At 39.6% G+C, this 15405-nt stretch overlaps 1 protein-coding gene across 4 annotated transcripts in view; it reads left to right on the top strand.

Annotated features, from left to right (window-relative positions):
- The window catches only part of LOC127580156 (BAH and coiled-coil domain-containing protein 1-like), a 251414-nt gene that overhangs the window by 127766 nt on the left and 108243 nt on the right, over window positions 1-15405 (top strand). For all 4 annotated transcript variants that reach the window (XM_052033375.1, XM_052033374.1, XM_052033376.1 and 1 more), the window contains 4 exons: window positions 1124-1332; window positions 7215-7376; window positions 12387-12625; window positions 13502-13877. In XM_052033375.1, coding sequence (XP_051889335.1) covers window positions 1124-1332; window positions 7215-7376; window positions 12387-12625; window positions 13502-13877 — 986 coding nt within the window. The remainder of the gene's footprint in view (window positions 1-1123; window positions 1333-7214; window positions 7377-12386; window positions 12626-13501; window positions 13878-15405) is intronic.

The raw sequence follows: 15405 nt of genomic DNA, 5'->3' as shown, positions 1-15405 counted from the left end.
TTACACCTACTCAGCATCATCATCAGCTTCTCCCTGCATGTCTGATGGCAAGTGCTGTGTCCTCATGATAGAGAGGTTGACCAGTATGTGCCTTGATATGCCCAATCTCCAGAGCACATCAGACGGCAGAGTTGATGCTCCAGTATGCCAACGTGCTGCACCATCAGACTCTATGTATGTTGCCTACATGTTCATAGGTTGCACCAGAGAATTTCAGTCTTGCAAGAGGCATGGTAGGTTGATGCAGATTTAAAGTATCACAGCTGCAGCTGGGATAACAAGTGGTGAACTCTTGATTTACCGAGCATGGCCACACAACAGTTGATCTGCAGTGCCCATAAAGTGATAGGTATACCGTCAATGTCTCCCTGCACCACAGCAAAGCCAATAATCCCAGCAAGCTCTCTCTGCTTACTACTCTCTGGCAAGACAGGATGAACTGTGTTCAGCTGTCCTATAACAGAGAACTTTGGTGACTTTCTTTATGCAATAGTAATGGTAGCCATCGGATGTTGCATATATCTCCAGATTTCTTAATGGAAGGGAACAGAAGCATAAAAGTTAAAGGCTATGATCACCACTGCATTGCCATCCATTTGCAATGCAGTCCTTACATTCTCCTAATGCCACTATTGCGTTAGCACCTGGTATCAGGTTTCACTGAGGCTCTCCTTACATAATTGTTCATTGCTGAGGTTCAGTTGAAGCAGTTGCAGACTGGGCAGTTATAGCATTATGTTTTGAGCCCTTCTTCCCTTTTCTGCTCCTCCCACTTCCCACAACTTGGGCTGTTCTGCACAGGAACTGCTTATTCTTCCAGTTCTGCTGCATTCTAAGGGGAATGTTTGCTAATGCACTCAATGCCCCCCCACCCCCGAAAAATAGACACCAATATTGCACAGCTGTGCCCAAAAATTGGTGTTACCAAGCCCAATTTTACTGCTTACAAAGCATTAATATTATGTCAGGGAAGCTCTTTGTTGACTTTTGAGACTTTGGGCCTTGCTGGTAAAGCCAGAAATGATTGCCTATTCGCTGTTGAGTTTTCTCCTTAAACCACTCCATGTTTGAAGAAATTTTTCAATTGTCACTAATTAATTCAAAACTTTTCTGTTGAATTCAGGGAAAACAAAGATCTTGTGGAGCTTGCACGAATCCGTCCATCTAATGGTTGTCCTGGAGACCTGAATCCAAACCTGATGGTCACTGGAGGGTCATCTTTACAAGCCAATCAGCTGGGAACTGATCCCAGTGCTCATCCTCACCTTACACCTCCACACTGGCTTCCAAGGACGGGCAGCCCCTCAGTGTGGATGGGTGGCCATTCATACGGTTAGTCAACCATCAATCATTTATTTAATAGCAATGCACACATTTATGGGCTCAGGTTTTCACAGCATCAAAGCAAGGTTACAGCACAGAAGGAGCCCAGTAAATCTATGGCTTTAATATGCGAGCAATTTAACTACTTCCAATCCCACGCCTTCTCCTCTTAGCCCTCTCCAAATATTTTCCTTTCCCTGTCAGTTACTTGTCCCCTTCTGAAAGTAGTGATTAATTCTACGCCCACTAACCCCAAGGAGGTGCATTCCTGATCCAATATACTCATTGCCTACAAAAGGTTTCTTCATATCATGCTGGTTCTTTTGCCAGCGGCCTTCATTCTACATTCCCTGATTCTTGATTCCTCCAGGGTATTGGTTTATTATTGTCACGTGTACCAAGATACAGTGAAAAGCTTTTGTTTGCGTGCCATCAGATCATATCATACATAAGTACGTCAAGGTAGTAAAAGGAAAGACAGAATGCAGACAGTTGGAGCCAGTTAGGAATGGAGGCAGTTACTCTGTTCACACTGATGGTGAATTAGCTGCTAATTCACATTTACTTTTGTTCCGCCCTTAAGCAAGATAGATTCACTTTTTGCGACTTTTGACTTGTTTACAAGAAATTGTCTTATAATATTTGAAAAATCAACAAAAACTGGTTTCAGAACTTCACTGCTCAGAAATGTAATGATGTTGTAATGACTGTTCATGTTCAGCATGGGTTGCCAAAATAGGAAATATTAATCTGCATTGCTGATGTTTAAGTTTAATCCGATTTAGTTTGGATATACATCGGCTTATAAGTCTATCTATAATTCCATCTATGTACTGACAGAAGAAGTTTATAAATTGAATGGACAACCTATTGTATCCTTCTCTAAATGAGTGGGTGCTTTGCTTCAGCTAGACTAGAGAATTACCATACAAGTATGTTCCTGAGAGTAGAATATAAAAAGCATAAAACAAACCAGTCATGAGGGAAAGGCTGTGAAGAAATAGTGCATGGTTACAATGGGCCAAAAAGAGATTGACATCTGATGCAGCTGCAGAGGAGATGAACAACTTTTTCGGGAGAATTCGAATCAGGATGGAACAAAAATAAAACTCAGCATTTTGAAAGTGAATAATGTATTATTCATGCTTTAATCATAAAATGAAAGGCATCCTTTGTCAAACAAAAGTCTGGAGTTACATTTGAAATGCATAAATGTGAAGGAAACCAGGAAGTTCATTTGGTACTGTCAGCTGTTTAGAATGTACACAGGCCAATTTCCACAAGAAGAAGCAGTTGCACAAGTGCCTGGGTTGCCTAGTGCCACTGAAAATGAGGTGTGAGAACATCTTGTGACTACAAATTTGCTATTTGCCATGCGGACAACAAAGATTGCCAGAACACATACATGTTTCAAGTGAACTAATCACAAGAGTTCTGAACTACATTACTGAAAAATCTGGAGGGGCAAACTAAAATGTAATGGCTCAATATTAGGAAGCCTCAAGAGTGTGCAGGGATGCTGCTGGGTAACATAGAAGCCAAATATTCTGGTTAGTAAAGAAAGGAGGCAGTCTGAAGTGTTTCTTGACATCACCTAGGCATAGTGTTCTTCACATAAGGCAAAGCTCCATGTTTTGACTTATTGAAAATGGTGCCAAAACCAACCTTTCTCAATTCCATGCAGACTGTTTGGAATATTAAGCCACGATGAACATCGGTATTTTCAGGTCCCAGTCAAATCCACATATGCATTTTTAATCCTTACTCTGTGTTGAAACCTTCACAAACAAAAGATCAGGCATATACATTTCATACTAAAATGTAATGGCTCAATATTATCATACACAGACACAACTGACAGGAAAAAAAGAAAAGGAGAAAGGTTTGTCAAAATCAGTTACTGTCTTAACCCATCACCATCTATAATCATCAAAGTAATATCTCATTCCCAAAGGAAAAGCATAAAAGGTTGTTTTATTTGGTTGAGCTGTTCTATGAATTCTAGCTTGCCAAAATGGTTCCTTTCATATCCCACTCCATCTGCCGCCAAAGTAATCCAGTCATTAGAATCGGCGGAGTATCTGATTACTAGTTCTGCAGGATAATCCTTTTTGCTGGAGTATACAATAGATAAGTAAGGCATTTGTGTTCATTACTGAGTTTGGAAATGCAGCATCTGGAAAGTCTAAAATGAATCCAACACAAAAGTCATTTGTGTTTCATGTCTGAATAGTATCCTAAAGAGATCATTAGAATATGTCTTGGATTTTGCCACAGTGTAAAGAATCATACAGTGTTATTGGACAGAAACAGGTCCTTTGACACATCCAGTTGGCACTCCCATTTTTCTTTGAATGAAGCACTGAATGCTGACTCTTCTCTCCTGCTCAATCTCCATGTACTTAGATATTCCTCTTCTCAAGCAACTATAGAATTTCCTTTTAAAAGAATTTATGCACTCTGTTTTGATAATGGTGAATTTTTAAAAAAACTAATCACCCTCCATCTAAAAGATATTCCCCAATGTCTTTGTGCATTCTTAAATTTCTTATCCCCCAGCTTCGTCAGTTAATAACCTTTCACAATTCAACACCATTAAAAATTGAATCCAAACAATAACATGTGTTTTAACATACAAATATTTTTGCAAACCCAGTCCATCAATGGTTGTGAGGAGCAACCAGGAAAGTAGAGCTGAGGCCAAGATCAAGTCAGCCATGATTTCACTGAATGGTGGATCAAAGAGCTATCTGTTCTACCGCTGCTCCTATTATGTATTTGTTTTTATGTCTTACTGCTCATTACTGATACATTATGGACAGCCACTCCCTTTGAAGCCATTTCTGATAAGACGTTGCTCACTGCCTGTCATGAGGACATCTTCAAGAGGCAGTACGTCAAGAAGTTGGCATCCATCACTAAGGACCCTCGCCAACCAGGACATACCCTCTTCTCATTACTACCATTGGGGAGGAGGTACAGGAGCCTAAAGACTCACAGTCAACGATTAAGGAGCAGCTTCTTCCCCTCCGCCATCAGACTTCCGAATGGTCCATGAACCCATGAACACTACCCCGTTATTCCTTTTTTGTGCACTAGTCATTTACTTTTGTAATTTATAGTCATTTTATGTCTTTACACTGTACTGCTGCCGCAAAACAACAAATTTCAGGACATATAAGTCAGTGGTAATAAATCTGATACTGATTCTGATTCTGTTTTTGTTCGCTGAAAGTCACTGCCTTTATTAATTATTTTTAATTTGCTTAATATCCTTGAGCTTCCCCATAATAAAGTACGGGTGATGTGATTACCTAGTGCTGGTAATCATTATGACTGAACTGACAAGACTTTGGCTTGTCTCCCATCAAATCTCCAGTTTGAACTATCAAGTCATGTGATATTCCAAACCAAAGCCAGGCAGTCCTGTGGAACTTCAGGCAGCTTAGCTCACAGAAGGAGAGGAGACACCAATGGAAAGTGTAATCTTCCCAAATTGGGGCAGATGAACTTTGTATACCAGTCCCCCACTTAATGAAATGGTCCTGGTTGAAAATCTACGAGGGAAGCTTTGTGTTTTCTGTGTGTTACACTGCATTCATCAATACCCTAGACCTTTAATGTCCAGGCTCTTCCATGTCCATTAGACCTGGAGAAATAAGGTATGCTTCTCTATTTTAGACATACTCCTGCAGATTTTCAGTATGATGTGGAAGTACATAATTACGTTCTTCTGCATGCGTTTGGTGCATTGTCTTTAATTGAATTGCAATCCCCTTCAAGAAAAATCATTTCAGAATATCAGCAACATTTGTACATTTTTATACAAACCAGCAAGAGTAAGTCAACCGGCTTTGTTGTTATAACTAAACTCAGCAATTTCCAGAAGATTTCAACAAGGCAGCATGACCACATCCTTCCAATTATTATTCTTGGTAGTGAACTACTAAGTTCAATTTGCTATTCCAGGTTAGCTACTAACCTGTTTTCATGGTAATTATGTTAGAAAGATTTGGTTAAAATTAGTATGCTGAAGTGTAGTTTCACTTGTTGAAAAACAGAGCCAGTTACAGCTACTGGTAATCTTAATGGAAAGGATTTTCAGTTATTTTAATTTTCCTTTGCTGTATTTTATGAGCCAGTCAAATTAATCTCACAGAAACCATGATGCAGAGCAGAATTATGTATGACTTGGCCTGTGAATAGGATAAATCCTGTAAATGCTGCATGATTCATTCTGTTTTTTTCCCTGTTTTTATATGGTTCCTTTTCATAATTTTATTCCTTGGTTTCAGCAGCACTTCATTTTAAAAAAAAGTATTTTCCTCAAATTTTATGTGAACCTCCAACATTTGTTTGATTTATCCCTGAAATTCTTTTTTCAGTTTCCGACAATGATATTTTTCCTTCATTATTTGTGGAAGAATCCCTCCCTGGCAATGGATTTACTCCCCATCCATTCAAAAGATTAGAAGGGAAAAGCAGGCCAGACCGAGTAATGATCGTAGATCTCCTTCCCCAGGTTGGGTTTTTACAACAATCTGACCACATCCCCCAACACTTTCATTGGTACAGCTTTTACAGACTGAGTCATATTCTTCAACCATTCAACTACAAGAATTGTACTCACATTCTCTTAAGATGCATTGAAGCCTCCTGGATTACTATTTCCACAAATGGTACATTACGGTACCTTTAGCATAAAGAACATCCATCATCAAAAGTTTTCTGTTTCCTGTAGAATGGCCAGAATGGAACTAGGAAACCACCCCAAAGGTTCTGGCAGTTCACATGATACTTACGAGAAAACTCTTCATGCAAAGCAAATAGTTTTGAAACTATTGGCAAAGAAATGTGACTGAATTTACTTTGGATGGATCTTTCCTTTTGACCTATCTAGTTTTAGCTGCAACAACATTAACAGGCATTTAGAAAACGTCCTTAAAGTAGAAAATCTCCCAGGGCACTTCACAGAAGTCTAAACCAGTCTAGTCCATGGCTGCACTGAAAGAAGAGAGTTCAAAGTTTAGTCGAAGAATGGTCTTAAAAGGAAGAGCAGAAGCTGGAGAGATAAAAGGGCATCATTATTGTCAATCCATAATATTGCTGTGCATTCACTCACTATGAAAGGAAATATGCTTCTAGTCCCTGTTCTTAATTGTTTATTTGTGAGTTTTACTTCCCTTCCCAAATTGTTCAAATCAGTAAGCATGATTTGACATGGAGGAGGAACATTCTGAAAATTTAGTATTAGCTGATGACAGTGAAGCCTTGAGGCCAGGAACATAATACCATTTTGTAAGATACAAAGTGAACAGGGCCGTCCAGTTCACTTTCCTGTGGCAGAGTGTATTATCTATCATTTGTTCATATTTCAATTCCAGTGAGCCATCTGTTTTTGTTGGAATATTGCAATACCCTTGTCTCATTTGCTTATAGCCAAGATGAACATCATTGGAACTCAGCAATACACTTTGCACAACTTTCTATCAGTGATGAAATAGTAAATGAGGCAGCTGAAAGAGCAGGGTACCCATGGTGTGCAGAAGGAGTAGGCTTTGATGGATCAAACATCTTTTTCTTTGCTTCTTTTAGTGTTCCTGCTGTGAATCATTTTATCAGCTATGTGCTTAGGAGGAACAACTACCACACCAGTGACTGATGGCCAAAGACAAAGTGATTGTACTACTGCCAGGATACATGGGTGAAGAATTGTTCTGCTTGCTTTGTGCAGTCACACTCTAAACACATTCAAAACTGTAAAAGAGAGATTTCAATGCAAATAATGATCAAAACAGTTCCTTTCATGTAACTGTGCACCTCAATATTTACAAGTTAATGTCCGTTCAGTCAGTCTGCAATTACAAATGTTTTGTTTTTGTCTGACACAGGAATTGGTCACCCAGCCCTCCATTCAAATCTACCACCTGGATTTCCAGCATCGATGCCAAGCGCCATGCAGACAGTATTTCCACTTTCCCAAGATCCTTCAGCCCAACTTGTTATTCTTCCCACTGAGCCACCAGCACCACACCCAACTCCTCATCACCTCGGTAATGTATTGTATTAATGGCGTATAGATCATGCTCGAACACGTGCCTGTATAATATGTTTTATATGCAAACCACTCTGCTTTATAAATAGTCTTTGAATGAGATAGAGAAAATTGATGAAATTTCACCATTATCACTGCTCATAACTGAAAAATTACGTTTCTATCGTTATTCATTTTGCAAAGGGTCACGGTAGTGTAGCAGTTAGTGTAACGCTTTACAGCGCCAGTGACCCAGGTTCATTTCCGGCCACTGTCTGTAAGGAGTTTGTACGTTCTCCCCGTATCTGCGTGGGTTTCCTCCGGGTGCTCCGGTTTCCTCCCACATTCCAAAGACGTATAGATTAGGAAGTTTTGGGCATGCTATGTTGGCGCCGGAAGCGTGGCGACACCTGTGGGCTGCCCCCTGAACATTCTATGCAAAAGATACATTTCACTGTGTGTTTCGATATACATGTGACTAATAAAGAAATCTTATCTTATTGCTTGATTTCACTTTAGAAAAAATACAGCTGTGACATTCTTTGAGATGTTCTTGTTTTTCTTTTTTCTTCCTTGCATTCTTCCTTCCTTTCTCCCTTACACGCACACAGATACAATAAAGATATTTATGACAAAACAAAGTTCACAATGTGAAATAGATGTAATCATAAAACCGTAAACTTACTATTTTCTTTCCTTCATGTACTTTGTATCAATAAAATGAGCTTTAAGCAAAGGCCTATTTAATGACGTCTGGATTAGAAAGTAGGTCCTTCCTGTAGAATGTAGGTAATGTGAACCCGAGTGTGTTGGTAGCTTTGATAAAATCTGTATTATTTCTTTGCTAGCTTTATCCACTTTTGAGGTAAATTGGACTTCTTATGGTCCTTTGATTGTCCTTTGTGTTGAAGTGTTTCTGTAAGCACAGTGAGTAAGCAGAAGGGAAAGAGTGACGTTACAAGACTTTGTCATGTCATGAGGAGGTGAAACGTATTCCCTTTCAAATCCCAGAATTGCTGAATAATTCTCCTTTGGCTGGTTTTAATTCCATTTCATTTTGAGTTGGCATGTGTCTAGAACATATTTAGAAATCTCTTGAAAATCAGGTCCATATGTTTTGCATTTATCATCATCAAAAATGCATCTTTTTTAATGGTACAAATAAATTAAATTAAACAAGTTCTAACAGAATTATGTGACTTTTCCCAAAGCCTGAAGTCTTATTATCCATTTGAAATAGATTTGCAGATCAATTTTTGTTGTGTATTCCCTAAACACTGCTTTCTGCAAATTAACATTGAGAGAAGGCAGACCAGTTGAGGGGCCTGAGCCTGAATCCACACTCAAATGTAGAAGATGTCTTTATTGGGAGAATATAGTCCAATGCTTCCTGTCTAGTTCCCACAGGAATCCCTGTCAAAACTACCTGTATTTAGGCACTTAAGCTGTGGAATCTCATTCAGGCAGCCTGGGGTGGAAACCTATGTAAATATAGAAGCGAGAATCCCAAAGATTTGATCACCATCTTTGCTTGCCACCCACTCTGACTGATCCCTTACCTATTAACCCTCTCCAACATGGAGCAGTTCCCCTGACATGAACTTCCTCAGCCAATCCCTGTGGAATTCAGGATTTTTCCTTTCGTGAATGGCAAACCCTGCCCTCAGATTTGCTCTAACCCTCAGTAAAGCCCCACCTACAGTGGCTGTCAGTGAGAATGGATGCTTGTGAATGTTGTTGACACACAAACACTATTAAAAAAATAATCATGCGATCAAAGTATTTGACTTCTAATAAAATTAAAACACAAAACATTAGAAGGCTCTCAAAATAATTAAATGCATTGAAATTAATTTGGTGAAATCAAAAAATTGTAATTTATTTTATATATCTGAAAGGTTCTTCACCAATTAAATGAATAGACTCACCATGGGCAGATTTCCCAGTATATGTGCTGGGAAATGTGGAGAATATGTGCTGTGCTGCTGGACTTGAGGAGACCAGTGCCAAGTGCATTTGGGGAATCCTGGCAATCAGCTGTGTGGAGGTTTGATTTTTGTGTTTTTATGGCAGTAATAGAACAGCAGGCATTTTTGCAGAAAGTTTAGGCCCAGATGTTAAGTACATGCCAGGAAAGACACCATGGGAAAAAGAAACTCCATCTCTCAGCCTTTATCCTATTGCACAAGCAAATTCACCAAGGCCTTTTCTTATAAAACAGTGGGAAGCTCAGCAGTTCTGCACACTCAGTGAGGAGCCGTGCCCAAAGAGTGTATGCACTGGAGAGTTATTGTAACAGTTCTGTAGCCCTGTCCCCGACCTGTTCTTCCTTTGATAAATGGCTCATGGTGGGAGCATGGGACTGCTGAATTTATTGGAATATATGCCATCTAAAAATGTATTCAAGCAGATGATTTATATTGTTGTGGTAATGGCTGATATAAAGCTTATCAATAACTATCTCTATAAGCATAATAATGTACTAGTGAACATCCTGTGGTATTACTCTTGAAAGTCAGATGATATGACACTTAATAATGATAACAGTTTTATATTTTGCATGTACAATGCATTTTTCTGCCAAGTTGGGCAGGGCACCTTTAAAACCTAATAGTTTATTAACTAAACAGCAGCTTAGGTCAGTCATTATCCCATTGTTTGTCAGGGAATTTTATACATTGTAATGTGTTTTTCAATTTCAGATTGTGGTTCAAAGGCAATAATACACATTCAGATTGACTTGTATGATATTTTGCAGATGATGTTAATGCAACACCTGTGTTCACCAACAATATTCTTTTGACTACCTTGATGCTTTGAAACATGCTTTGATGTAAATTGTTTTTGCTATGGGGTGGTATTCCACTTATATTTGAAACTTGGGTTCAAATTGAACATAATCTACAATAGTGGCCACAAAAGTACTAAATGAAATTAGTTTGACCAGTCATAATGGTCTTGAATGAAGAAATACAAATCTAACAGTGAATTCCCATTATTACTAAATTACCACTTGAACCAATTCTTTAGAGAATTGAAATGTTGTGTCAGTGAAGGATTTTTCCTTTACTGGGAGATTGAAATGAAGGATCAAGGCCCACAGTGCAATGCACAACCATGATTAATTATTAAGATTTATCCATCGGTAATGATTGAGAAGCTCTGAGCCTGGGTTTTAACAGCTGGAAGGCTGTAGGTTAAGGGAGAGACAGAGGGAGATAGGAAAAATTTCAGTTGCCAAGATTTGTGCATCATCCGATGTAATTTCATGCAGAGAAATAGAACAAGGTGGATGACAATATATTTTCAGTGTAGACAAATCAAAGAAAAGTTCAGAAGATCAGTAACCAAAATATCTCATTGGGTGGGAGAGAGCTTGTGGGTCAATAGGAACAAATTCAGGATGAGCCAGCAACTGTAGGAAAGGTAGAATGATCTAGAAAAAAAAATATGTATTTACATACATGGTTCTGGTTGGATGATGTGAGACAATCAGTAGTATGCAGTGCTGGATACTAAGAGCACAGGGGGAAGCATTGCAACAAAGAGAGCACAAAGTGAGGGAGAGGTTGAATCAGATAATAAACCTCTAAGTTTTGACTTCTGTTTTTGAAGAAAATTCAAAACCAAGTTCCTTGTAGACAAATTTTGTAATGAAGCACTTGTGCAAATTTCATATGACAGTGATGAGGCAGTTAGACTGGGAATGCAGATAGATGAATGACTTGAATAGAGCCATAAAAAGTAAGAGAGCACAGCTAATGGTTAGATTCGAGGGATAAGTGAAGAAGCCAACTGAAGAACTGACAAAAGGCTAATTTTCATCACTCATTGAAGGAGGGTCAGATAATGTGGATTAGCATGAGGCCTATAGGAGGATTGGAGAGGGAAGCACTGATGCTGCCCAATCTGAAGGGAGTCAATGAGAATGAAATGGAATCATCGGCAGAACCAGGGATCGTGTTGGATTATTAGTGAAGAAGGAACAGGGTGACAAAGAGCTCCTGAGACACTGGAAGCAAAATTAGAGGATGAGCCACCAGCTGCTCCAATCTGAGAAAAAGTTATGTAATTACATACATTGTATCGTTGGAAGATGTGTGACGGTGTGAAGTACACAATGTCAGATCTTCAACAGTTTAGCCATAATGTGCATGGTTTGGTTAGTGATTCTCAACCTTTTGCCATATTGGGCTATACTTGCAGCTCTCAATATGTAATATGGACCACAACCATGCAGCTTACTTCCCATGTATCCGATCAACTTGGGTGCAGGTTGAAAATCATGGTTCTAATCCGTGTTTAAATTGATCTGAGAATGAGCATTGGCTGCAACATGTAGCTCAGGAAGAAAGATAAGGTACAATTCAGCATTGACATTTTCCTGAATGGCTCACCATCCAAAGGGCCTTGATCCCTCATTTCCATCTCCCAGTAAAGGGAAAATCCTTCACTGAAACAATATTTCAATTCTCTAAAGGATTGGTTCAAGCGATAATTTGGAAATAATGGGTGACGTGAATGACCAGAATCACTCACATGTGCCCCATTCAGTTTGACTAATAACCTTCCAAAGGCTAGATTGAGATTGGATCTGTATTTGGCTCTAAGATGAGCCTTTCCTTTGTAAATTTTTGAATCAGATCACCCAGTTTCAATTGGAATCCTGTCCCTGTTCCTGCTGGCGATTCTGTTTCACATTCATCAACTTCCTTCAGATTGAGCAGCACCAGAGTTTACCCAACCCGATCCTCTAACAGCATTCATGCTAATTTATGGCATCTGGATCCCCTGACTTCCTTCAGTGAGCTATGACAAGCTGTATTTTGTCAATTTTACATTGGATGGTGTAGTTTTATTTTATAATTGATTTTTTAATAATTTTATTATTTTATTTTTGATCAGTAATTTTATTATTGATCATAAAATGTGAATACTGCATTATGTTGGAACAATAGGGTGTCTTTGCTTACTGAAGTTCGTGCTGGGATATTATCTAAATCTACTCTTTCTTTGCCGGTTCTTCCAGCCGAAGTGATCGATCCTGCACATTCCCTCTGGCCACCCATCTATCCAGCTCGAGCCCCTGCCTCACATATGCAACATCCAGGCCAGCTCTCCGTATATCCTCGCTCCCAGCTTCTCCGCCAACAGGAGCTCTACATGCTGCAACAACAACATCAGCAGCATCAACAGCAGCAGCAGCAGCAGCACCAACAACAGCAACGGGCACAAGCACTTCAACTCCAACGGCACTCACAACTAGCGGTGAGGACACCATGCAATGGGAAGGCTTTGGCTTTGGAATCTTTTTACTGGGCAATTAACGTTTAGTTCTCCATTGCCCCCCCCCCCCCCCCCCCCCCCCCCCCCCCCCCCCCCGCCACCCCCACATTTTTCACCGAGCCCTTTCTTCTGCTGGCCCGAATCCTTTGGTGAGGAGCAACTGCCAGTTGTGGGAATGCACCCATTACTTATAAAAGGATTGCCCAATGCCTTAATCAAATTGAAAGTCACTGATTTCTAATCACTGACACAAAACCAAAGTACTGCAGGTATTGGAAAACTGAAATAAAAAGGGAAAATGTTCATCAAGTCATGCATTGTCCATGGAGAGAGAAATAGAGTTAATGTTGCAGCTTGGTGACTTCCCATGACTTTTACTTTAATCTTTAATCTCAGCTGGATGTTCATACGTGTCATCTTCTCCCCCTCTCATCCTATGCTTGTGTCATGAAAGTTCCAGGATGCATGAGTAATTTTTAATAAGACAATATTAATTTGGAGGTGAGAGCCCCTGATGGAACTAATAAAGCTTAAAATGTAAAGCACATTTCCTTGGAAAAAATGTAGGTCATTTGATTTGGTTAGTTGTCTCTCTTTCTCTCTCTGTCACCAACTAAAAGTTTATCTATAATTGTTAGGGAAGGGTGTTAAGTGTTTTGGAACCAAGGAAGGTAGATGTTGATCAGGCATAACTTAAATGAACAGGATGATGGGGCTGAATGTATTATTCCTGTTCCCAAATTCCTGGGCTACTTAATGTTTAGGTTCGGTGAGCTGAATTGCAGTTGTAGATAAATGGAAGGAACTAGGCTAAACTCTTTGGTTTTAACAATTTCAATTGATCCTGTTTTTCCTCAGGATCAACGGAAGGCAGAGGAACCTCGAATCGAGGCAGAAGAACACACTTTAGAGAGGAACAGGAGATCACACAAAACAGTTGCCTTAAACTCTCCCAAGAGTCTTTCTTCACCAGTCATACTGCCATCTGGCATGTGTTCTGCCAAACTCTCACCATGTCATCATTCTCCTTCATTAAGACCTAAGTCAGGATGCCCCTCTCCCCAGCCCACTGCCGTATGCCCATTGCCTTCTTGTCCTACTTCTGGCTCTGCTGCTGTCCCACAATCATCCGTGGTCAGTCCTCCTTCTTCCCAGAATTCCACAGGAAGTCAAACAGCCGAAAAGCGAGTGGAAGGAGAGCCGTCTGAACACTACCCCGAATCCTTTGAGCCAGGTATGTCCACAGTTATGTTAACAACACAAGTAAGGTCCAAATCTGTAGCATGGAATTGAAAGCCTCCATTTTTTGAGAGTTCTGCTAATTCTAAATCTGATTGTGTCTCCATACTGTGGATAATTCTGTGGCCAGTAGATCAGTACAAAAAATAAAAAGAAAGTCTGTTTGATATTTACTGGAATGAAAGAGCACGACTGATGTAAAGATGTATGAATTTGTGTTCTGGCAAATGCTCCAGTCTATTTTCTCTTTTCTGGCTGTGGAGCTACCAAAGGCTGGAAGAAAATCAGTGTGAGAGTGGTATAAACGTTGATCAATAAATCAATGGCAAATGGATAGAGACTATGAACCTCCTTTTTGTGCAGCTCAGTCAATCTCCTTTTGTTGGAGGGGACATGCTGGCTGTGTATTCTGAACATAATTGGTTGTAGCTGATGCAAATATTAAAAACCTTGGAGAAAGCAGAAATCGCAGTGGTCTAACATTACTGCTCATAAGCTCGCGCCTGTTAGCTAAATGTTTATACAATTACATTTTGTAGACACTTGCAAAATATTGGCAAACAGTTTTCAATTGAAAGAATATTCACTACTAAAAAGAAAGATTTGCATTTACATAGTACTTTTAGTAACCTTGTGATATTTCAAAGAACATTTGACCAATTAAATATTTTTAGTAACATGATTAATGTTGTTAGGGATAAATATTGGTCAGTCTATCAGGGATAACTTGCTGAGTCACATTCAGATCAGTACCATTTGGTCTTATACTGAGAAGGCAGAAAGAGTCTCAGTTTAACATATCATCTGAAGGACAGCACTTCTGGTAGTTCAGCTCTCCTTCAGTAATGCTTGGGAGTTTCAGTATATATTTTTATGCACAAGTCCCTGTAGTATGATTTGAACCCACAACACTCTGGCTCAGAGTGTGAGCAGTGGATTCACAGCTGTTTCCTTGAGTGGCTGCTGAACTGATGATTCAATAAACAACAGTGTTTGCCACTTTCACGAGGGTGTTAAACTAACTTCGTTTCAGCAATTGAGGTTTGCCAGTTTTCACCTAATCAGCTGGGACAAAATGGGAATAAAATGCTCATCTGCACAAGAAGGGAAGACTGACTCGGACTGTCCAATGTCTCTGGAGTGGAATAATCATCAAAGGAAATAATGTCGGAACAAGCGTAGGTTGATTAAATTTCAAAGTACTCAAATGTTGCAACTTGTCCTCCAGAAATCAGTTGAAATCAGGCCTGCTAAACCCTAGCCAAAAAAAACATGCATGCAACAAAATCCAATACATTTCCTTTCAGTTTTCAAGGTTAGATGTTATGCAGCAGCTGAAATTCTTTTGTTTCATGTTGAAGGGAAAAGGAGGAGAATGACTGAGCAGCCTGGCAGATAGAAGCTTTTCTCCTTCAGCAGTCCTTGGGAAGGAAGCACTTTGGTGGAAGGATACATATTCATCTGGTGGTTATGTCAGAGAGGCGGATGGATACCATTAATTACACTCAGTTGATGACAAGGTA

The sequence above is a fragment of the Pristis pectinata genome, chromosome 18 (assembly GCF_009764475.1).
Source record: "Pristis pectinata isolate sPriPec2 chromosome 18, sPriPec2.1.pri, whole genome shotgun sequence".
Taxonomy (NCBI): domain Eukaryota; kingdom Metazoa; phylum Chordata; class Chondrichthyes; order Rhinopristiformes; family Pristidae; genus Pristis; species Pristis pectinata.
The sequence above is the reverse complement of the archived record's forward strand: the minus strand, read 5'-3'. Positions and strand labels throughout refer to the sequence as shown.